The 26,483-nt window shown below is 36.2% G+C and overlaps 1 protein-coding gene across 1 annotated transcript in view; it reads left to right on the top strand.

Moving 5' to 3' along the window:
• Positions 1 to 26,483, top strand: part of HDAC9 (histone deacetylase 9) — an 898,499-nt gene that overhangs the window by 759,400 nt on the left and 112,616 nt on the right. The window contains exon 24 of the mRNA XM_032286709.1: positions 10,993 to 11,111. Coding sequence (XP_032142600.1) covers positions 10,993 to 11,111 — 119 coding nt within the window. The remainder of the gene's footprint in view (positions 1 to 10,992; positions 11,112 to 26,483) is intronic.

Raw genomic sequence — 26,483 nt, 5'->3', positions numbered from 1 at the left:
AGATTGTTAGAGAATAATGTTTTCCTTTATACTGTCAGAGTTCCCATTTTGATAATTAATTTGTACAAATACAAAAACCAAAAACTAGCTTAGAAATGTATCTAAAATCAATGAATAAAAATAAGGCAAGATAAGAGGAAATTGATTTTGAGTAAAATTATGGAGACAGAAAGGGAAAAGTTATGTAGATTAAGGAGACTGCAATAAGCAAAACATAAAAGAAATAGAAGCCATATCAGCCATATCATATATATGTCACACTTTCTGAAGGTGTGAAAGTGTTTTAGCCCATTTTTTCCCTTTTCTCCTCATTATAGTTGTATAATTTCTAGATTAAAAATGAATTAAATGAACATTTGCATATTCTTGGAATTATCATCGCCATTCTGCTTTTGTGTCTGGAGAGATTTATAACCAGCTGGACAGGAAAGTATGATTTTCTGATGTTCACATGTAAAGTACAACTCATAGACAGTGAAGCCACAGTAGATATGTGAATGTCCTTGCACTAAAAGAGGTATTTTACATACATTTTTGAAATGTGCAGAGGCTGAGGAAGAGTGAGGCACCAAGAAAACCTGATCTGCAATCACAAAAAACCAGAGGGCATCACTGAGTATAACATTCAACAACTATTTACTGAGTGTGCACCATGTGCTAGACTTTAGCTTGTTCAGCCCATGGGCTGCACGGGGCCCAGGATGGCATTGAACATAGCCTGGGATGGCTTTGAATGTGTCCCAACACCAATTTGTAAACTTTTCTAAAACATTATGATTTTTTTGTGATTTTGTTTTTTAGTTCATCAGCTATCGTTAGTGTATTTTATGTGTGGTCCAAGGCAATTCTTCATCTTCCAGTGTGGCCCAGGGAAGCCAAAAGATTGGGTACCCCTGTTTAGACACTCCTTTAGGTCCCCAGAATATATCTGTGAACAAAAAGACAAACATTTCTTGCATTTAGTGGGAAGCATTTAGTGGGAGCTTGCATTTAGTGGGAGCTTGCATTTAGTGGGAAGATGCAATGAAAAAATAAACATGGAACATAATATATAAGTAAATCATGTAAGACTTTGGAACATAAGGGTTATGGAGGGAATAAAGGAGAAGATAAGAGTTAGGAGTGACAGAGGTGGGGTAGGTATGTGAAGGGTTGTCAGGGGAAGGTCTTAATGAGTAGATGATGAGTAAAGATTTGAATGAGGCAAGGGAGTTAGTCCTCTGGAATAGATCATTCAGACAAAGGGAACAGCCAGTGTGAAATCCTCATGGCCACTGTGAATGCTGCTACAGTGAACAAGGGAGCACAAATATCTCTTTGAGATTCCGATTTCAATATTTTTGGATAAACATCCAGAAGTGGGATTGCTGGATCACATGACATTTATATTATATATATTTTTTAGAAAGCTTGCACTGTTTTACATAGTAATTGCACCATTTTACATTCTCGTCAACAGTATACAAGTGTTCCAACTTCCCCATATTAAACAACTTAACTGTTCCTGGATGGATGAATGGATACAGAAAATATGGTGTATAGACAAAATAGCCTATTAATCAGCCTTATAAATGAAGGGATCCTGCCACTGGTGACAACATCGATGAAACCGGAGGATATTAAGCTAAGTGAAATAAGGCAGCATTAGGATAAATACTACATGATTTCAGTTATATAAGGTATCTAAAATAGTCAAACTCATAGAAGCAATGAGTGCAATGGTGTCAGGGGCTGGGAGCAGGGGAAAATTAGTTGCTCAAAGGATATAAAGTTTCAGTTATGTAGAATGATTAAGTTCTAGAGGTCTGTTGTTCAGCATTGTGCCTACAGGTAACATTGTATTATACTCTTAAAATTTGGTTTAGAGAGAGGATCTCATGTTGAGGATTCTTACCACAATTATAAAAAAAAAAAAAAAAAAAAAAAACTAAGAAGATTGGGAATAAATCATTTATCACCCTTGACTCCCTAGAAGTGCTCTATTTATAGAGACAGAAATTGGAATGATGGTTGCCAGGGGCTTGGAGGAATGGGATATGGGAAGTTACTAGTTACTATTTGATCATTACAGAGTTTCTCAGTTAAAGATGAAAAGTTCTGGAGTTGGATAGTGCTAATGGTTGCACAACTGTGAGAATATACTTAATGCCACTGAACTTAAATAGTTCAATACTTAAAATGGTTAATGTACATTTTACCACAATAAAAATTTTGGTTGTTAAAAAAAATCCCTTTGACCAGAGCATGTCAGGCATATTTGTGAATGGGGTCCTGGCCAAGCTTTACTGACCAGAGACTAGGGGTCATTAAAACAAACAAACAAAACAATAACAACACAACCACAACAACCAAATTTGCTTTCACCAGAAGATAAATGATGAAGATATGATGATACATGTTAAGCTGGCCGGCTGCCATTTTGAGAACAGAGTACAGGGGTAAAGAAGTAGGATGGGCCCCTCTTAGGAGGCCACGGCTGTGATCCAGGTGAGCAATAAAGCTGACACAGGCCAGGATGAGAACAGTGGAAGTTTGGGAATATGGTAAATTTCTGGATATATTTTGAAAGTATAGACAATAGGATTCCTTGGAAGATTGGCTATGGATGTGAGAAAGAGAGGGAGATGCCAAAGATGAAAAATTGAGGCAATAAATAAAGGAGGGTGGTAAAAGAGAGAAGGGGGCAATGTGTGTGTGTTGGGGGTGTGAAGAGTTGGAGGGTGAAGGATAAGGAAGAAGAGCAGGACATATTCAGGTTTGGGCTGGTGAAGCTAGAGGAGAACACCAATTATACTTGGTGTGCTTAGAGCTCCCAGCAGTGACACTCTCCCACAAATGCCTGTGATAACCTCATTTAGTGCCTCCCCACAAGGACCCTACTGGGCCTGTGGTGTGTGAGGCTGCCATAGGCTGTTCTGCAGCACCAGCAGCCACAACAGCTGCCTGAAATCTGTGTAAACTGTTTTTTGATATGCTGCCTTCAGCACTTTGCATGGAAGCATCTTCACCTTGTACTTCATGCACAAACATAGGTGAATGGATGGAAAAATATGCAGTCTATAATGTGCATTTTTGTTTTTGCCAGAGAAACCTAAAAGAAATAAAAGTTCTTGTACCATTTGAAAAGGTATAATTTTATAATCAGACGCTTTCATGCAATGACATGCAATTAGACTATAAAGAAAAATGTAGGCTCGGATTTTCACCTGTAATTTACATTTGTATGATTATAATATGCCATTATAAATTATATAGGGGATCAGAATCTGCTGTCTCAGAGGTGACATAAATGAGATCATGTAACTGCTTTCTAAACTTTTGAGTTTCTACTCTTGCTCAGAATAAAATCCAATGTCCTTACAATGGCCTACGATACGCTACATGAACTGGCTTTATGCCACCTTTCTGTTTCCATTTCCAACCATCTGTCATTCACTTTGTGTGAGACATGGTGACATTCTTTTGATGCCCTGAATATGTGGAAGACCCTCCCACTTCAGGGATATGTCCACCTCAGAGCAGCCTTCTCTGGGTACCCCGGTCTGAATGTGCACCACCCCCATGACTTTCTGTACAATTTGTTTTTCATTTTAGTTCTTATTACATGCTTACTTGTTTGTTTACATAGTGTCTTTCTCCTCTGTTAGAATGTAAACTCCATGAAGGCAAGAGATCAGGGACTTTGCTGTGAATCCTAGCCTATAACTGGTGTCCTAACTCACTTTACACGTCCTCTCTGGTGGATTTTCTTCACATTATTTCTTCCTTGTTGGTTGCCCACTCTCCTCTGTCCCTCAGTACACTGTGTGTGCCTGGGTTTGTGTTCCATCTGCCTGCCTTGTAACCTATGACCTTTTTGAAGGCAGAGTTACAACATATTTGCATCTTTGAATCCCAGCACCATCCCAGTGCTTCCCTTATGACAGGGACTCAATAAATTACTTCTAAATGAATATAAAAATATTGTGGAGTAACTTTATAGGTTAAGATGTTGGGAAATTTGCTTTATAATTTTGAATTGCAGGCCGTGGAACCAAGCCAGAGTTCTGCTCCTATGGGAGCTCTGTTCTTGCAACTGAGCATGTCAAATGAGTGGGTAGCATCTTATATCGTGCACTCAGCACATGCTCGGGTGAGTCATGGGAAATTACTAGTTTGGTTCAACTTAAGGACAACACTTGACTCAATGTCAGTGCAACCAATTGTTTGGCCATTGACTAGAGATGAAATAGTTCCAGAAATCTGATTCTAACTAAGGAAGTTCAGAATCAGAATCAATTGTTCCAAATCTCATGGAAAGAAATTTAAAATGGAATTCTTCTCTGCTTACTATGTTTAGTATCTAGACACATGATCAATATCTCTATTTGTGGTAATACTCTTTTTATTTTTATAAATTCAGTTTATTCTCACTAGCATGGGTTTCACCAGGGGTGGAGACACACAGGGAAGAAGGAAGAGGGATTTTCTTCAAGAAGAACATGACAGAATCACCACTGGTAGGTGAGGATCACAAAGCATATATGCTATTATTATTGCTTCAGTCACATGTTTTCTAGCAAAGCAGTGTGTGTGCAAATCACCAGTGGATCTTCTTCATTCTTCTATGATGTCCCATGCCTCCGTCTTTCTTTAATATGCTTTCTTGCTTTGCAAAAGTACATTGTCAAGTAAATTACTCAGAAAAGGTGCATTGAAAATAAATTTTTGAGCCCTAATATATTTTAAAGTATTTTTATTTAAGTGACATACCTAAATACCAGCATGTAATGGCTGGAAGCTCATAACTCCCACAGTTTTTGCTACAATTTTTTTTATTATTAGGTTGGTGCAAAAGTAATGGTGGTTTTTGCCGTTAAACATAATGTCATTAAAAGTAATATAATATTGGGTGTGTTAGGCCTCAGGGGCAGGCCTCTGATCTTCTCCTGCTCTCCTTTCACCTTTCCCAAAGCAGGACTCTACTATTTCTGCCCTTCTTTATTGCGGAATGGATGTCCTGGAATCCATTGGACAATCCATCAGGACAAGGAATGCTGATGTCCTGAAGCTCTCATAAAAACTCAAGAGGACTGGTTTGGAGAGCTTCCAGATAGCTGGAATTGTAAAGGTTCCTGGAAGGTGGTGTTCCCAGGGAGGGCATGGAGACTCCATACCCCTTCTCCCCATACCTTGTCTTATGCGTCTCTTCATCTGTAACCTTTGTAATATCCCTTATAATAAAGTTAATGTCAGTAAGTGCTTCCCTGAGTTCTGTGAGCAGCTCCAGCAAATTAATCCAGCCCAAAGGTCGGGGCATGGGAAGCCCAAATTGAAGTGAGTTGGTCAGAAGCTCCTCTAGTTATAATTGGTGGGGGGGGGTGTCGGGTTGGGGGGTGCTTGGGAGAGTAGTCTTGCTCTGATCTGTCTCCCATCAAATCTCATGTCAAAATGTAATCCTCAATGCTAGAGGTGGGGCTTTGTGGGAGGTGATTCGATCATGGGGGTGGTTTCTTATGGTTTAGCACCACTCACCTAGTGCTGTTTTCATGATAGAGTTCTCATGAGATCTGGTTGTTTAAAAGTAGCACCTCCTTTTCTCTCTTCCTCCTACTCTGCCATGTTTGTTTCCTGAGGCCTCCCCAGATGCCAAGCAGATGCCAGAATCATGCTTCCTATATGGCCTGCAGAAATGTGAGCTATTTAAGCTTCTTTTCTTTATAAATTACCCAGTCTCAGGTGTTTCTTCATAACCATGCAAGAATGGACTAATAAAGAGACTGAGTCCTCAATTTGTAAGATCTAACAATATCTCCAGTTAGATGGTGCTGAAATTGAATTGGAGGACACCCAGCAGATGTCCACTCCTTGGTGTGTGAAGAAAAGCACCCACCCCATGTTTTATCACATAAGTCTTCTGTATTGATGATTGTTGTGGTGGTGTGACAGAAGAGAAAAAGCACAGGTTTAGAGAGTTTTCCTTACACAGGCTCCATTGGATGGATGTCTCTCAACTCTTCTGTGGTCCCGTGAATGCATATGCAGGGCAGTAGCTTTATTTTTTTGTTTCTTTTTTTTTTTTTCAGTGTGCTTCCAGTCAATTTCCCTATTCTAGAAATTTGTTAAAAATCTGTTTGGTGACATTTGTCCTCTTTAATTGTTATAATTTTATTTATTTTAGTATTCTGATACTTGTTTGCATTTTATTTTGAAATAATATTGAAATTACAAAAAAAGCTGTCAAAATAGGAAAGAGCTCCTGTACACCAACACCAACTATACCCTAATGTTAGAAACTTACATAATCATAGTATAGTTATCAAAATTAGGCAAGTCGTATGTGTACTGTGCTCTTATCTAAATTATGGATTTTGTATGGGACTGCAAATTTTTCACTGATGTCCTGTTTCTGTCCCGAAATCCAGTCCAGGGTACTGCATTACCCTTAGATGTCATGCCTCCTCAGTCTCCTCCAATCTGTAGCAAGTCCTCAGCCTTCCCTTGTTTTTTATGGCCATGACTTTTGAAGAATACTGGTCACTTATTTTGTCAAATATTCCTCAATTTAAATTTGTTTAATATTTCTCCATTATGAGGTTTGAAGTTATATATTTTTAGTAAAAATGCCATAGGACTGCTTTGCCTTTAATGACCATATCAGGGAGTATTGATGCTGGTATGTCCAATCATAGGAGATGTTACTTTGTTTACTTTATTCAGGTCATGGCTACAGTTTTCTTCATTTCAAAGATTCTGTTATTTTTCCTTTGTAGTACCTTGTGGAAGATTCTTTGTGATTATGCAAATTAATGATTCTCTGCAAACTGTTGTCCACTAACCTTATTTATTATCATTATTATTGTTATTACTATTTTTGAGACAGAGTCTCGCTCCATCACCTGGGCTGAAGAGCAGTGGCATGATCATAACTCATTTCAACCTCAAACTCCTGGGCTCAAACCATCCTCCTGTCTCAGTCTTCTGAGTCATTGGAAGTATAGGCACGCCACACCATGCTTGACTGATCTGTTTTGGAGAGATGAGGTGTCACTATGTTACCCAGGCTGGAGCCCCTAAGCTCAAGTGATTCTCCTGCCTTGGCTTCTTAAAGTGCTGGGATTACAGCCATAAGGCACAGTGCCTGACTCTATTTATTTTGGTACCCATCCTTGAACCTTGCTTGCATCAATTATTTCTGTCTTGGTCCAATGGTAATTATATATTTTCCTCATTCTTCTACATTCATTAGTTGATATTTTTCTGTAAGAAAGAGTTATTTTCTCTCCTTTCTATCCAATTATTATTTATTCACTATGGATTTTTATGTTTGATTGTGTGAATTATAACCCAATAGTATCATTATTTATTTTGTACTTCAAATTGTTTCAGCTTTGGTCATTGGAAGTGCTTTCACATTGGTTCACATGTCCTGTTGACATGTCCATGTCTCTTTTTGAGCATTTGTTGATTTCTGTCACAAGATATTCCAGAATCACGTAGTATTTTCCCTGATGTAGTGCTGGAATCAACCACTTCTCCAAGGATCTCTGGGTCCTTTTATTGGAGATTGATATGATGAGAAAGCAAGATCTGGGTACTAACTCTGCTCCTTGCCACTGGGGTTCCATTGCTTTTAGGAAATACATCCTAACTCATGGATATACTCAACTAAATTATTCATCTGTTATATTTTAATAACCATGAGTTTATATGTATCTTCCTCTATTTTCATTTCAGTGGGATATTAGAGAAGATGAGAGGCAAACATGTATGCTCTGTTTGCTAACTTTAATCCAAAATTCCAATTCTTCAGATAAAATTTTAAATGAGTACCTTCGAAGATTTATTTTAATAAAAATTACATTGTTTTTCTTACTTAGTACCCTCAAATACATTATTCAGTCTTTCAGATGCGATGGATCTTCTTGAATAAAAAAATTAATCTAGACTGGCATAAATAGAACAGTGAATACTTCCATGGAGATTCCTAAAGTAATTGCCAAAATAAAGAGATCTCTGGAGGCTCAGTTTCATTCATTTATCAGAGAAGACAGCAAGCACTTAATGTTGACAATAGGAAAATAAATACTACTCAGTTCAAAATTGAGCACATCTTTAGACCAAGATGGTGTTTGCAACATAGTAGACACTCAATATATACTTGTTGAAATGAATGAATGAACCTTACCAATATCACAGTCCATAACCATCTGTTGCCATATAGTTCTCCAACTTAATGGAAAACAGAGCATGCATTGCAGCATGATGCCACATACCTCTGTTCTCATCATGCTTCACTAATTGATTCAGCAAATAGCTCCCACCCAGACATAATTCTGGTGTGTATATTTTTAAGTGAAAGGAGTCTATCAGATGATGTATCTTTTTTTCTAAATTTCCCATCTTTTTCTTACTTTTGGAAGGAGTTCAAATATATAGGATTTGGCCTGTAAGGTAAAACATTTTGAAAACTCACATGAAATTAGAAAACACGTTGTTTGTGAATTCAGATGACCTACGTAACAAGTGTACAATTAGCTTCAGATAGAAGTGATTGGATTCCATGTATTCAGAGATATGTGCTATAGAGAGCTATAGTTCCTCTGTAAGTGGGTAAGATGTCTTTATTAACAAAATATTTGCATACATCATATTTAAGAACAGGGCACTGTAAAGGTGAATGGGGCTTTTTGACTGCTGATCCATGATAGACAGATTAGAAAAATAAGCTGACTGTTGGTATTTAAATAAGCTGACTGTTGGTATTTTCTGTGTGGTCAGTTTGTCCACGAAGAGAGAGAAAAATTAGCTTGCTTTATGTGGCTTCTCTTTAGGCACTTATACTCTGTAGATCGTCTCTATGTTTTCAGTGTTCTAAAGTTATGTGAGCAATCCTTGTATCCTCTCTTGTCTTCTTTTCCTTCAAAAATATACACCTATATTTAATATCCATGGACAGAGATAATGTTTTAGGGAGAAGATAGTGAGTTGTGGCTTGGAGGAGGGGAAAAAATGGGGGAATAAATGAGGGAAGGATGACCTTCCAGTAGAGGAAAAAGAGAGAGAAAACCGATTACTGTGATGCTTATGATTGCATGGACAGTCTGGTTCAATCACCTATTTATTGAATTTTGTAAAGGCATCCACTCTGTAAGGGAGTACATAGGATTAATAAAATTAAATAGTTTCTCTGGGTGTGGTGGCTCATACCTCTAATCCTAGCACTTTGGGAGGCTGAGGTGGGCGGATCACAAGATCAAGAATTTGAGACCAGCCTGGCCAACATGTTGAAACCCCGTCTCTGCTAATAATACAAAAAAAAAAAAATTAGCTGGGTGTGGTGGCAGGTGCCTGTAATCCTAGCTACTTGGGAGGCTGAGGCAGGAGAATTGCTTGAACCCAGGAGGTGGAGGTTGCAGTGAGCCAAGACCATGCCACTGCACTCCAGCCTGGGCAACAGAGCGAGACTCCCATCTCAAAAAAAAGAAAAGAATAAAATTAAGTAGAGAGTATCTTGATAAAGCACTCTTAATTCTTTGAAAAAACTTGTTCCAATGTCTAATAGCCCAATATACACCACATGACTATTTTACTCACGAAAAATAGTGACTTGATTATATGTGACACTTTTAATGACAACCATAATGTAAAATATGTGATTACTGGGATGGGGAAGAATCTAATATATCTCCTGATAATGTAGCTATGTTAGAAACTTTTACTTTTATTGAAGAAAAAAACATAATAAAATTGTATATATATAGTAAATAAAATTAGGTTTTCATTTAGTTTTACTGATGAGCCAATTCAGATTTATGTGCTTTACCAGTTGTTGGAAGGACTACTGTTGAAGTCACTTACATGTATATATATAAACTTGAAGGATATAATTTTTATGACAGTAGTGGATTCATTAGGAAAAATATTTCAATCTTTTACATTTCTAGGTAAATTTCAACTAGATATTTTTTATTGCATAACTGTAACAACTTCTTGTTTATGATATGCAATCAAGTTTTTAAATATAAAATTAATATGTGATCATTATAGAAAATTTGGAAAACTTATATACATAAAAATTAAAGGAAATAATTGTGCCATTATTGAAGGATAACTATTTTAATATTTATTTTAGTTATCTCTCACAAACACACGAGTGATTGTAGTACTTTTTAAATTCATTATAGCATGCAGTTTCTCCATTTCAGTAAATAGTCTTAGAAATTTGAATTTTTATGATGGCATACTGATCTTCAAGCCTATGTTAAAAATTTTATAAAACCCAGTTGCATCCATTAGTCATTCTTTCTCAAAGCTAGCAATGATGAAAAAGGGGTTTGGGAGCTCTGAAGCTGAGAAGGGAAGTGTTGAAGTGTCTGAGTAGGGCCAGCAGGGGCTGCTGTCATGGATGAGTCTGCCACATTCCTGGTGTGTCTGACTTTGGACTCATTTAACATTGTAGTCTGGATTCTATTAAGGGAATTTCATGTTTCTCTTTTGCAAGAGTCACCCCCTACCATGATAAATATTTAAAAATGTGTTTTTTCTTAAGTTGGGAAAGCAAACTTTTTCCCAAAAGAAATTTATAGTTCAAATTTACACCAAGTTCTCACTAACTGGAGCAAGCCGGGTTTTCACTAAAGCTTCGACTTTCCTCTGTAAAGCATTAGTCACTCCCTTGGAAGAAGTAGTATTTTTTTATAGACAGTGGGATAAAACAGCCACGGATGTATGTATAGCAGTACATCTTCAGAATGTACCTGCAGAGCAGTTTTATTTTTCCATTTTGATGAAAAAAGATGGAAGAAAAAAGACTGAGCTGGGATGGTAAAATAATAGTGATTCATTATGAAGTAGATGATAAGTTTTTGACTCATTCAAATAGTGCTTTCATTCCCCTTTACTTTAGTCTCAGGAAGTTCCTGTGGTTGTGCCAGGTGATTTTCAATGAACAATTTTTAAAGGTATTCACCATTCTCTCATGTAACCAGTTGCTTTTTTTTAACTGTACAGGACCATCGTGAAGCCTGTGGCAAAAGAGTTTGATCCAGACATGGTTTTAGTATCTGCTGGATTTGATGCACTGGAAGGCCACACCCCTCCTCTAGGGGGGTACAAAGTGACAGCAAAATGTAAGTATCTCTTTCAGGACTTTATGAAAGGCTATGATATCATACCACCTTTTAGGTCTTTATGATAGACAGTACCCTTTACATGTGTCCAGTAAACTTGGATGGGACATTTAAAAATGATTCAGATGGTGTTTATTGCTCCGTCAGATTCATGTTTCTGTAGAAATTTGCCTTTAAGAAAAACAAAGTTAAAGTGTTTCCTTTGGTGGACATGATAGGATATTTCAGAAACTGTATGCTTTTCAGGAGACCTGTTTTGCATTTAAAGGCAGAAGTGTTAGGGCTTCTGTTTAAGCTATTCTTCATAACTTGAGAGGTCATGAGTCTAGAAAAGCTACTGTGCTTTTCGAAAGAGAATGGAAGTTCCATTGTAAATTGAATAAAAATAGCTATTTCTTCATAATATTATGCTCTTCCAGGTTTGAATACAAAAGTGTAATTCCCATTGCTCAGAGCCTCTGTGTGTGTTTTTGGGCAATCCTTATAATCTCTACTGGTCTTCTGTTGTGTTGCAAAGTTCAACTTTTTGGCTGTATTCCTTAGCAACTGGATACCAAATGAAGAAATAAATTTTATGTTACAGTGCATTTGAATAACACAACTTAATGGAATCTGGCTAGAAAGGGGATTTCTTTAAGAATAATTCCCTTGTTCTTTGAGTGTTAAAAAAAAGGCATATATATAGCTCACATATAAATGTACATTGGCACCAGTGGTATTGATGTAAAAACAGAAGAAAAAAGTAAAATTACACAAAGAATAGGACCCACAATTGTGTATTTTAGGGAGGGCTGAAAATCAGACAACAACAAAAAATCCAAATAGTTTTAAGTGGTAGAGATGAGTTTGGAGCAAATGTGTTGTCTTAATTTAAAAAGGGCCAGAGAAACAGCATCATGCCAGCCTTTGTTTTTAGTTGGCTTCTCAAGAGTTTTCTGCACTCTGATTGTTCCAGTAACATTGTTAGGTAGTAACTATTTTTAACATGTATTATTTACCCAGGATTCTTTGTGCCTTGTTGTCTATTAAAAACATATTAAAACAGTAAAAGTCTACAAAGGCAAACAAAGCAAAAGAATTCATGATTTTGGTAAAATTGAATAGAGAGGTGTTTGCTCAGATTAAAAGTCTGTATGGCTTTTTAAAAATTATTATTATTATTCATGAAACTCCACTTAATGGAAGTTAGTCTTTCCATCACAGATAAACTTCACTTATGGGTCAAGACTGGTGAATAATTGATAGATAAAGGAAAAAAAGAGAGTTTGTACTCCAAAAAATGCAGATACCTAGCAAAAAAAGAAGGAACTCTAGAAAAGGTGTTCCTTGCCATTAAATCTAAGAATCTCACTCAGGAGAAAAGAGTGTCTATGTTTAGGTCTTTCTTCTTGCCATGGGGAAAGGTTATAAGAAGTCTATTTCTCAGAACTGGCTGAAGGGAATAATGATTTTCTTCCCTTGTTTCTTCAGTTTTGGCCAAGTCAAGTTCAAATCTTGAATGTCATTCTGAGAATAGTCGCATGGTTTCTTTTGGTCATTAGGTATAAGAGACATGGATTCACTTCTAGCTTTAGTATGATGCAATAACATCTTCAATATATTTTTTACTCATTTGCTTTATATCTTTATCCATTTGAGAATAAACTCTTCACTGTGTTCTATCTCAGAATAAGTTTGTCCAGAATGCCTCCACCTTCCCTCCCTTCACTCTCTCTCCCTCCATATCCATTTCTTCTCTTCTGTATCTTTCCTACCCAAGAACCTTATGCTCTCTGCTAGGTGCCTATTTCCTAAGAAAAGCAAGCAGACAGCAGACATAAGTTTTAAGTGATAAAGTGCTTGACCTTTTGCATATTTGCAGTTTAATAAGGAAAAATGTATACAATGAGAAGAGAGGTCCTTAGAATCTAAACAGGCTGTAGTTGAAAGAGTTCACATATCTTATAGATGAGAAAACTAATTTATTTTAAAATGTAAAATAACTGGGGTTAAAATCAAAATTCTTATCCTGAATCCATGGTTAGGTAAAATTGCATGAGGCATTTAATTTATTATTAAAAAGGAAATGTTTCATAAAATACATGAAAATTTGTTCTTTTCTTTCCTTTTCCTTTCCTTTCTTTTCTTTTCTTCCTTTCCTTTTCTTTCCTTTCTTTTCTTTTCTTTTCCTTTCTTTCTTTCCTTTTTTTCTTTCCCTTTCTTTCTTGAGATGGAGTTTCACTCTTGTTGCCCAGGCTGGAGTGCAATGGTGTGATCTCGGCTCACTGCAACCTCCACCTCAGAGGTTCAAGCAATTCTCCTGCCTCAGCCTCCCTAGTAGCTAGGATTATAGGCATGTGCCACCACACTCGGCCAATTTTGTATTTTTAGTAGAGACAGGGTTTCATCATGTTGGTCAGGCTGGTCTCAAACTCCTGACCTCAGGTGATCTGTCTCCCAAAGTGCTGGAATTACAGGCATGAGTCACCACGCCCAGCTGAGAATAGAGAATTTGGATGTACACTACAGAAACCATATTGGTGCCCATGACACTTAATTCCACAAACATAACTGTGACAGACACTGAATAGTTTAATGATACTTAAGTGAAAAACAACAAAGCCTCACATCTGGACAACTGTATATTTTATCTCATGGAAGTCTGAGTTGGCCAACTGTACTTTTCAGAGATGCTTTCACAACAAGTAGGTAGAAGTTGGGATTACTGGAAGCTCGATAGTTATTCCCTAAAGGGTTCACCACCTGCTTTGTAACCACCTGGCAGATGCATTCATATTGCTTTGGTCCAGAAGTTCTGGACAGGCAACTGACACTGGGCTTTTATTGTCCTGTTCAGGAAGTCATCCTTCATTGTGGGAGTGGAGTGATCCCAAAATGAAGTTATAAATGGGCTGGAATCTAAAGTAAAAAGTAGGTAGAAGATACGCAACCAAGTTCCTCTCCCAGTGTTATCCAATGCTAGCAAAACTCATTCCTGCTCCAAGTAGAATATTTGATAATTATAGAGAATGGTTTTAAGGATGCAATCATGTCAGAGATGCTAAAATTGTATTTTCTTAGCACATTGAATCAATCTTTTAAAAATAATTTTGTTTGCTACCTCTGAAAGGAAAAGAGAAATTAAGTCAAAATAACTAGGGTTTTTGTTTGTTTTTAAATATTAGTTACCTGATTGAAAAATAATAATAAAAGGTTGGTGTAATCACCAATGTCTTAGTCTCAGTGCTTCTCAGTAGTGATGTTTTTCTTTCTTTGTCTTTTCTCCTCTAATTTCTTTATATTTTGTTTTCTGTTATGAAACTACAAAACTTTTGTCATTGGTTTCTGCTGAAGTTTTAATAAACAATCTGAATTACTTATTTAAAATAAGTGCTGTTCTTTCAGTTAAGGACCAAGGCTAAATCCCAACCTGAAATGACTAAATAGCTTTGTAACTTGCCCTAAACCCAGCATCAAACTTTACCTTGAAGTTATCAGTTTATCTTTCTAAATATGCTGCTTCAGATCTAATTGTCTTCACGTTATAGCTTAAGCAGGTTGTCATGAAAACTAAGTGTTATATTCAAATAATAAAATTAATTCACCATATACTAGCAACCCCTGGCTTTATACTGTTGTTAGCATTTTTAAAAAGGGTATTTGGTTTAAATCCATTTTGCCACAACATATATTTTTTTCTTCCTTTTCAACACATATAAGTGTTTGCCACTTTTACTGGTGTCAGCCAGTGAATTCATATGTTCAAATTGCTTTTGTCATGTGAACAAGAATATGTTTTTCCTTTGGAATTATGTGAAAGTCATTGTGAGATGACAGCTATGTCTGAAAAAAGTATGTTACTTTTATAAACATGTAAAATACATTCCTTTAATAAACATTTTATAGTCCTTGAGACAGAAACCATTTCTCTCAGCAAATATACGAGGGTTATTTTGACAAGTAAACCAATAAATGTGATTCATCACGTAAACATTACTAAAGACAAAAACCACATGGGTATCTCAATAGACACAGAAAAGACTTTTGATAAAATTCAACACCTTTCTTGATAAAAACTCTCAATAAACTAGGTATTGAAGGAACATAGTTCAAAATAATAAAAGCCATCTATGGCAGACCCACAGCCAACATTATACCGAATGGGCAAAAGTTGGAAGCATTTCCCTTGAAAACTGGCACAAGACAAAGATGCCTTCTCTCTACCACTCCTATTCAACATAGTTTGGAAGTCTTAGCCAGAACAATCTGGCTGAGAGAAGGAAATAAAGGCATCCAAATAGAAAGAGAGGAAGTCAAACTATCCCTGTTTGTGGATGACATGATTCTATATTTAGAAAACCCCACAGTCTTGACCAAAAAGCTTTTTCAGCTGATAAACAACTTCATCAATGTTTCAGGTGCAAAATAAATGCACAAAAATTAGTAGCATTTCTACACACCAACAACAGTTAAGCTTAGAGCCAAATTAGAATCCCATTCACAGCTGCCAGAGAAAGAATGAAATACCTAGGCATACAGGTAAGCAGGAGGCAAAAGATCTCTACAATGATAATTACAAAACACTGCTTAAAGGAATCAGAGGAGACATAAAGAAATGGAAAATCATCCCATGTTCATAGACAGGAAGAATCAATATAATTAAAATGGCCATACTGCCCAAAGCAATTTACAGATTCAGTGCTGTTTTTATCAAACTACCAATGACATTCTTTACAGAACTAGAAAAAAAACTATTTTAAAATCCATATGGAACCAAAAAAAGAGCCTGAATAGCCAAGGCAATTCTAAGCAAAAAGAGCAAAGGTGGAGACATAATGTTACCCAACTTCAAACTATACTACAGGGCTACAGTAGCCAAAACAGCATGGTACTGGAACAAAAACAGGCGCATAGACTAATGGAACAGAATAGACAGCTCAGAAATAAGGCCATACACCTATGACTACCTGATCTTTGACAAAACTGCCAGAAACAAACAATAGGGGAAAGACTCCCTATTCAATAAATGGTACTGAGATAACTGGCTAGCCATATGCAGAAAACTGAAGCTAGACCCCTTTCTTACACCATACACAAAAATCAACTTGAAATGGGTTAAAGACTTAAATGTAAAACCCAGAACTATAAAAACCCTAGAAGATATCCTAGGTAATACCATCCTGGACATAGGAATTGGCAAAGATTTCATGACAAAGACACAAAAGCAATCCCCGCAAAAGCAAAAATTGGCAAATGAGATCTTATTAAGCGAAAGAGCCTCTACGCAGCAAAAGAAACTATCAACAGAGTTAACAGACAGCCTACAGAATGGGAGAAAATTTTTGCAAACCATGCATCTGACAAAGGTCTAATATCCAGTATCTATAATAAATTAAAACAAACTTACAAGAGAAAAACAACCCCATTAAAAAGTGGGGAAAGGACATGAGCAAATATTTTTCAAAAGAAGACATACATGCCGCCAACAAGCATATGAAGAAAAAGCTCCATATCACTGATCATTAGAAAAATGCAATTAAAACCACAGTGAGATACAATCTCACACCGTTCAGAATGGCTATTATTAAAAAGTCAAAAAATAGCAGGTGCTGGCAAGATTGCGGAGAAAAAGGAATACATACTCTGTTGGTGGGAGTGTAAACTACTTCAGCCATTGTGGAAAGCAGTATGGCAATTCCTCAAAAAGCTAAAAGTAGAACTACCATTTGACCCAGCAGTCACATTACTGAGTATATACCCATAGAAATATAAATCATTCTACCATAAAGACACATGCTTGCAAATGTTCACTGCAGCACTATTCACAGTAGCAATGACATGGAATCAACCTAAGGGTCCATCAGTGATTGACTGGACAAAGAAAATATGGTACATATACACCATGGAATACTATGCAGCCATAAAAAACAATAAGCTCATGTCTTTTGTGGAATTATGGATGAAGCTGGAGGCTATTATCCTCAGCAAACTAATGCTAGAATGGAAAACCAAATACTGTGCATTTTCACTTTTAAGTGGGAGCTAAATGATGAAATTCTGAACACGAAGAAAACAACAGATACTGGGATCTACTTGAGGGAGGAGGGTGGGAGGAGGAAGAGGAGCTTAAAAGATAACTATTGGGCTTAATTCCTGGGTGATGAAATAATCTGTACAATAAGCCCCTGTGACATGAATTTACCTATGTAACAAAGCTTCACATGTACCCTCAAACCTAAAAGTTTATATATATATATTATATATATATATACAATATATATATATATAATAAATCCAGAGACAACTGAAAAAGTAGAAATGTTTTTAAAAGAAAATAAAGCATTATTATTTTGTGTTGAAGATACTTCAGTCTTTGCCTGCCTAAAAACTGTGCATTTTGTCATGGTATATTGAGATCTGTTCTGCTCTTGACATTATGAAGATACCAATGCAGAATAAATAATCCAGTGATGCTTTTTTTTTAGCAATTGACTACAGTTTTAGTTAACTGACAGATAACTATGTGAAACACATGTAAGAATCAGAAAAAAACTTCTCAATGAAATATTACCAAGCCAAATTCAAAGCACATTAAAAGGGTCATTCACCATGATCAAGTAGAATTTATTCATGGGATGCAAAGATGATTCAACATAGGCAAATCCAGAAATGTGCTATATCTGATTAATAGTAGGAAGGATAAGAACTATATGATTACTTTGATAGATGCAGAAAAGGCATTAGACAAATTCAATGTCATTTTATAATAATTCTCCATTAGGTACAGAAGGAATGTACCCCAACACAGTTAAAGCCATATATAATAAAGTAATAAATACATCTTACTCAACGGTGAAAAAATAAAAGGTTTTTCCTGAGATCAGGAACAAGATAAGGATGCTGACTCTCGTCACTTCTATTCAACATACTAATGGAAGTTCTACCCAAAGAAATTAGACAAGGAAAAGAAATGAAGGGCATCCAAATAGGAAAGGAAGAAGTTAAACTGTCTCTGTTTCCAAATGACATAATTTTATATAGAGAAAATCCAAAAGACTCCAGCAAAAAAAAAAAAAAAAAAACAACAACAACAACAAAAAGAAAAACCCAGTAAAACCAATAACTGAATACAGTAAACTTGAAGGATGTAATATTAACATACAAAATCAATAGCATTTCTGTATACTAAAATGACCTATCTGAAAAATGATTAAGGAAATCATCCCATGTGCAATAGCTACAAAAGGGAAAAAATGCAAAAATGTTAGGAATACATTTAACCAGGGAGGTGAAAGATATCGACACTGAAAACTATAAAATGTTGATGAAAGAAATTGAAGAAGATGAAAGTAAATGCAGAGATATCCCCTGTTTATAAATTGTAAGAATTAACGTTGTTAAAGTCTACATACTACCCAAAGCGATCTTCAGATTCAGTTTAATCTCTATCAAAGTCCCAATGACATTTTTCACAGAAATAGCAAAATCAATCCTAAAATTTGTGTGGAACCATGAAAGACCCCAAGGAGCCTATGCAATCTTGATCAAAAAGCACGAAGCTGGAGGTACCATATTTGCCAATGTTAATAGCTACTACAAAACTATAATAATCATAAAAGCATGACTTTGTCATAAAAACAGACACATAGACCAATGGAACAGAGTAGAAGTCCCAGAAATAAATCCAAACACTATGGTCAATTGATTTTTTATGAAGATGGCAAGAACACTCCATGAGGAAAAGACAGTCTTTGATAACTGGTGCTCAGAAAACTAGATACCCAAATGTGGAAGAGTACAATTAGAACCTCATCTTACACCATGTTAAAAAAAAAAAAAGAAAAAAAAAATCAACTCAAAATGGAGTAAAGATTTATGTGTAAGACCTGAAATTGTAACATCAATAGAAGAAAACACAAGGGAAAAGATTTGTGGCTATAGTTACTATTATAAACAATGTTAAGTGAACATCCTTTTACAAGTCTCCTTCTGTATGTGTGATCAAGTTACCTTAGGCTAATGTTTTTAGTGAGTTTGGGCTTCTGTTTCTTTTTTAGTATGTAGCACTTGAAAATATGAAGGGAGACAGCAAAAGAAGGAAAGAATGTCTTCAACTTTCCTTACCTATTCCTCAGACTCCAGTCTATATCCATGTGTCTTAATACACAGGCACACACCCACACAACAAATCTCTCCTTCTCTCTTTACTGTTTTATACTCTGTATATCACACTTCTTCGGTTCCAGTTAAAATTGGGAGAAAGGTGGTTTTGTATACTGATATTCCTCAAATTTAATCCAAACTTAAGGGGGAAAGCAGGCTAGAAGTCATGTGGTAGGTATGTAAAATATCATTTTGAGATATTTTCAAGCAGTACTTTGGGAATTACAACTTCAATAGGAAAGATGACTTTCTACTCAAAACAATCTGCTTGGTTAAGTTATCAAGGACTGTGGAGGGCACTGTGGTCCTAAGTGTAAAAGCACAACCTACTTGTCCAGCAGAAAAAGTCTTAATTCTGGCCTGGGCCATCAGAATTATCACAGGAATGTCACCTAACCTCTTATTTTCTTGACTGAAAAGGGAATGTTAATTTCATCCTGGCTATGTTGTTATTATTGATGATAGAATGATAATACCTGCCAGTGATGTTGAGCGCTTAGTATGTACTTCGTGCTCTGCTCTGTGGCACTATGCCTCGGTGCTTCTCTGCACTATCACATTTTGTTTTTATGATTAAATGAGATAATATATACATAGTACCTTTTTGTATTTTTGTATTAATATTATTTAAGGTTTTCTTATCCCTTTGAATCATTACAAAATTTTACAATTGTTTAAATTTCTAATTTTAGAAGTAACAGAAAAATTAAGTAATATGCTGAAGTTGCAGAGATGAAAAGTAACAAAACTACAACCTGATCTCGTGTCTCTGGACTTCCACCTTCATTTATTTTCAGGTTTAATGGGTTATTAAAAATATCTCAAATATGTACACACTTTTTAATTACTATAAAAGCTTATTCTTAATTGTGAAAATGTTTTTTTTTTTAATTTTCCACCAATGACATTTTTATTTGATTAAAATTTTCCAGATCAAAAAAGTAAGCTTTATAATATATTAGCAGTTTACAGACCACGCTTCCTAGTTTTCACGGAGCATTTTGCACAAGAACCAGTCAAGGACTTACTCTTTGACTTAAAAGTTCTGCAAACCAATACGTCTCTGTTATTTTCCCAAGCAAGTACATGGCTTCCTGCCATGATGGGGGAAGTGATTTTGCAAGATATATACATATATTTAACAGCTAACATAAAAAAGCAACATAGCTAATTAAGAAGGCAAATATATCAGGATGTAAAAATACAAATTTGAGAATGATTTTATTTTTAAATTACAACCAAAAGATTTATGCAAATAAATGAGTGCTCCATGTTTCACTATTACTCTGTATTAACTTTGTTGCTCAATTGCCTATTTCCTCATACCACATGATAACTCAGATGCTAAATTGTAGAAGAATATTTTCCACCTGCAGTGTTTATTTACTGATGTCATGAAACAATCCTTAGGCTAGGATGACTACTGCTTAACTTTGAAGAACAAAGTTACTATAACTGTACCATAACTGGGGCCAGATCAACATTGCCTATGAAAAGAAAATAGGTAAGCAGAGTTTGCCCCAGAGGAAAATGCCAGCTGCAACTAATGTGTACTGTATTCCATTAATACTAAGATGTACTTTTTCATATTTTGGCATATCTGAAATTGGAAAGTCTCTCACACTTGATATTATTTCATCATGAGATTGGCACTGTTTTCTTTTTTTTATTTCCATACTGGTATATAAAATAATGGTTACCTTTCTTTGTGCCACAGCTGATGGTATCTTAGATTCAATTAAAAATAATTATTCTACTCTTTGAGATATTTGTAAAATCCCAGCCAATGGCCATCCTAAAATTATAGCTTAGATTTCTATTTTATATATATATATTTTTACAGACTTCAGTGACTGAATAGAACCCCAAAGAAGCAAAAATTAAAATAGTAAACAGAAAATATTGCTAAGGACAAATTTTAAATAATAGTTGGTTCTCTTACTGTACATGGGCTTTGAGCTCAGACAAAAATGGTTCTTCCTTTACCTGACATCTCTATAACCACAGATTTTTACTCTTTATTATGATGATATAATTGGTTTATAATTGGTTTATGATTCATTTTAGAAATCAAATCAATACAAAAAAGAATCATTTAGTCAAATCCTTAGTTAAGTAATGTCATGACCTGGTGCCAGTATATGGACCAGCATGTGACCAAGAATCATCTGCTAACATGCATGTGGCTGATGAAGTAATCACGGAAATCATGGGGCATGGATGTGCAGCTTACCTTTACAGGAATTTCTTCTCACACTACTGTTGTGGGCTGGAGAGTCACTGTAGACTACTACAGTAATTTCCAAATTAGCAGGCATCAAAATCACCTGGAGGCATGCTGGGCCCCATTCCCAGAATTTCTGATTTAGTAAGTCTGGAGTGGAGATTGCAGTTGGCATTTCCAACTAGCTCTCAGGTGATGCTGATACTCCTGGTCTAGGGGCCACTCTTTGAGAACCACTGGGCTAGTGATTGAAAACAAGGAAACAGGATTTGGGGTTGGTTGATCTCCAGTTTGGGTCTAATTGACTACCAACTAACTTATTTTTCTTGTGTCTTGATGTTCTTATTTTTCTAACAGAAATAGTACAAATTACGTCTGCTTTGGCTAAATATAGGGGCATTGTGAGAATCAAATTAGGTAACAGACCTGAATAAAATGCTTTGCAAAATGTGTCACTCTACGTATAATAAGGTAGAAATGATATCATCTCCATTAAATCTCCAGATACTATTTTCATAAGCTGGAGTCAGAATTCATATGTCAAAGTACATTTGCAATCTTATGTGAAAATTAATCCTAAGTTATTTAGTTATTTTAAAATGTTTAACATAATTATTTTATGTTTCTAAAAGCACTTGAAATATTTAGTTATTTTTTTTGGTTTTTATAGGAAGTAGCTGGGGTTCCACATATATTTTCTTCCTCTTCCTAATCACTTTCCAACTTGTCCCATGCAACACCGAGATTCATGGCCACAGATAAGTCATCAGGAGTTGCAGTGGTTCTCATACCACCAGCTCTTAGGATTCCTCAGAGTGATAGATATTTAGCCTTCTTTACCCAATATTTCTCCCACGTAGTTTCAGACCAAGAATCACTTTTATGAACTCTCTCTTTTACCTTGTCCCAAGTAACCTAATTGTTACTTGTTACATAAATTCTGCCTGATTTGTTAGCATTAATAGACAAAGCTCTATAGAAACGACCTTTCACTGGATCTCAGAATTTGATGCATTTTCAGTAAACAATATGAAAAGTGACATAATAGAGATGTATAATTTTCTTCCAAGTTGTTTTTAAAATGCAAAACTTCTTTTAAAGAAATGCCCTTACCCTATCTACCTCCCACCTTCACACTATCCCCAGATCTTGGTATCAGCTTGTTCCACAAGAAATTGTGTGTATCTAGCCAGATAATAAACTGTTGTTTCTCTCTTCCTATTATCTCTTTACATTTTTAATGTTTGTATCTTTTTAATCTAAATGAGTCACCTTTGTAAAATACATATTTATTTTAATGATAGAAGGGAAACAAATGCCTAGGGTTATAAATATGAATTTTGTAAATATTGGCTTTGAGTGCTGCATGCTTTTGTAATATTCAACCATTTTTCAGGAATGACTTTGTCTTCTCATATGTAACAATAGAGTCTATAGATAAGGTCTTTATTCTGTGCTGTTTTCCTCTTTTCTCTGCCTTGGTGAAATTTATCTATAAACCAGAGAAATTACCTATTTCAGAAATTATTTTACCAAACAATTGACTATCTGTAGCAGATCATTTCTCTGCTTTATATTCTTTTCCTGCAACTACAATAATTAATGTACACTTCTTACCACATGTGATGTCTATACATTCTCCACCCTACCCTGTCCTCCTCTGTCATCCTTTTTTTTTCTTTAACTGCTCTGCAGCCTGGAAAATCTTTCTGTCTCTCCAACGGACCAGGTTCACATCAGGGTTTTTGCATGAAATGATCCTGTTCAAACGAGCTCTTCTTCAGTGATAACCTGGTTATCTTCTCAGCTCAGATATCACCTTCTCTGGTCAATTTTCCTGAGCAGTGTACCTACCTCCCATCATCCTTCATCACTTTCCCTAACCCCGCAGAGATTATTGTGTTTTGTTAACTACCATGTGTCCCCAGGGTGTAAAGTATCACCTCAGCCATTGTCTAGGCTCCAAAGATATTTATTGACTTTATGGAGTGATTATTAAAAAAAAAAAATCAAATTACCTATTTAAAAATATATTTAAAGTAATCTCTTTTACTTGAAAAGCTTGGTGCATGGGTGTTTATTCAAGATATTTTTCATAGCATGCATCCATGTTGTATTATGCTTATTGTCATAAAAGAAAGAAAAGGAAACAATGATCAGCCTGCCAGACCAGTACTTGGCAGTAGTTTAAAAAAGGAGGCTCTGCAGTGTATATACCTTTATAGGACAAACACATGGCTCTGCCACTTTTCTCCTTTGTTTTGTTGTTGTTGAGATAGGATCTTGCTCTGTCACCCAGGCTGAAGTGCAGTGGTGCAATTATGAGTCATTGCAGCCTTTACCTCCTGGGCTCAAGTGATTCTCCCACCTCAGCTTCTGAGTAGCTAGGACTAGAGGCCTGTGCCACCAGGGCGAACTCATTTTTCTTTAATTATTTTTTTTTAAGAGATGGGATCTTGCTATGTTGCCCAGGCTGGTCTCGAACCCCTATGCTCAAGCAAGCCTCTTGTCTCAGTCTTCCATAGTGTTGGGATTACAGGCATGAACCATCGCCCCTGGCCACTGCCGCTTTTCTAAATGAGTGTCCTTGGGCGACTTACTTTCCCTTTTAATGGTCCTTAATTTTCTTATATGCAAATAGGACTATCTATCTTATAGACTGATGAAGATTAAATACAGCAATTTAAACGTTTCAACCTAAAGCCTGACATTTAGCAAGCATTCAACAAATGTTAGCCAATATTAGATAGTTTTATCATGCTCATGTGTCTCAAAAAAGCTCTGGATTAACACATTTAATGCCCGCATAACATATTGCTCTTATGCATCAGAGTTGAACAGTTTTAGATCTGTGTTTTGATAGCAGCGTATAACTATCTGACTTTTAAATGCTTAAAACTACCTAAGAGATGAAAACTGCCATTATGTGCAACCACTAAAAGTCTATAATACGAGTCATAGGACGGGCGCAGGGCGTGGTGGCTCATGCCTGTAATCCCAACACTTTGGGAGGCCGAGGCGGGCGGATCACGAGGTCAAGAGATTGAGACCATCCTGGCCAACATGGTGAAACCCCATCTCTACTAAAAATACAAAAATTAGCTGGGTGTGGTGGTGTGTGCCTGTAGTCCCAGCTACTCGGGAGGCCGAGGCAGGAGAATTGCTTGAACCTGGGAGGCAGAGGTTGCAGTGAGCCGAGATCACGCCACTCCACTCCAACCTGGCGCCTGGTGACAGAGCGAGACTGTCTCAAAAAAAAAAAAAAAAAATGAATCATAGAGTTTTGGAGATCTGCCCATAGGATGACCTTCCCAGACTTCTGTATAACAAGGAGTCAGTCTTGCTATCCAAACGCATATAGATAGTACAGGTTTAATAATATTTGGGACATTTAGCAAACTTCTTCATTTAGTAAGCATTTCCATAAACATTTCAAAGATTTTCATATTTGAGAAAGAAGACTTTATGCTGCTCAAGATAAATACAAGGAATAAAACAGAATGAACATTTATTTGATGATCAGAATTATACCACGTTCATTGTGGTTGATTACCTTTTGAAAAGCAGATTTTTAAAAGGTAAGGAAATCCACTACAGTATAACATAAGAAGTATTCATAATTATTTTGGGGCTGTAACATAGAAACTTACCTTTGATGGTACTATAACATAAACTTCAAGCTAAAGTGGAAAATAGATGAAAGGATAGGTGGAGCTAGTGATGAAAAAGCAAAGGTAAGCCCAGTGAGACCAGACAATTAGACCAAGTAGTGTACTCAGGATTTAATTTATTTGGCTGACCTGTACTGACCTCCGACAGTCTAGGATATTTTGGCGAGGCTGTCTGATCTGGGTTTCATAGCACATATTTGTGCACTGTGTAAAATCCAGCTGTCTCATTTAGGATTGCTTATCTCAGATTCAAAATGAGTTGTCAGCCCTGTTCATTTGTGTGCAGTTTTCTGGATCTACTATAAACAGTTTTCTCAGATGTTGTAACTCTTTAAAGATTTCTCCCTACAGCACTGTCCTTATGCACAATATTTCCTTCTTGCCTTAGGGTTATCAACTAAATAAAGTGAGTCCCTAAAATCACTTTATTGCCCAAGTAGCCAGCAGAGGGAATCATTTATGAAATGTAGCTAATTTCAGTAACTGACAGGCATATGAGGTGCCTAGGAGTGTCAGGCTACTTGGGATGGTTCCAGGAAGTCCTCTGCTTTAAGAGCTGCATTTTACTAAGGATCCTGATGGTTACTGGAACTTTTTCTGTTGTTTAACTCAGTAGTCTCCAGGGGACTATGTGGCACTTGGGTGCAAAATGAGATCAGCAATTAGGAAGACACCACTGCAGGCACTTGAAAACTAAATCACTGAGTACCAGGCTTAATAGCTAGTAAGTACAAGGCCAGAGTAATAGCCTAAGGATGTTGGTAAGTCTGGCTTCTTATTCTTTCCAGGGTGCTTAGAACCCTAGCTCCTTGTGTGACTGCCTCCAGAGGTGGTGTTCAAATATTTAGCAAGAGGAAAGTCAGATGCAATCAACTTTCAATCCCAATAGATCACCAAAGGTTTGGAAGTTTTAGCAACTCGGAACCTGAAAAGTTCTACACTATCCACGTCTATTTAAGTTCAGCCCTAGGCCCACATTCCACATAGCACAGAGACACTAGTGTCAAACAGCCTGGCAGGTCTTTGTATGAATGGATTCATTCTCTCTGGGAGTGATCTCTTTGATTAGTTCCAGCTTATCTATTTGATGGCGCCTATGTAGGTTAAAAAATATATATATTGGAGAGTAAAATCAATAATTTTTTACTTGAAACCAAAGGCACAGTTACCACTTACCTCCAAGCTTTGATTACTTCCTTTACTGCCATGGAACTATCAAGAAAAGAATGAAAAAAAGAATGAGGGGAAATAATGAGCTTTCAAGAAGTTTACTAGAAGAAACAGACTAGGAAATAGAAGACCTGTGTTCTATAGACACAAAGTTACCTATTTAAT

This window comes from Sapajus apella, unplaced genomic scaffold (genome assembly GCF_009761245.1).
Source record: "Sapajus apella isolate SASKATOON/1434 unplaced genomic scaffold, GSC_monkey_1.0 scaffold19, whole genome shotgun sequence".
Taxonomy (NCBI): Eukaryota; Metazoa; Chordata; class Mammalia; order Primates; family Cebidae; genus Sapajus; species Sapajus apella.
The sequence above is the reverse complement of the archived record's forward strand: the minus strand, read 5'-3'. Positions and strand labels throughout refer to the sequence as shown.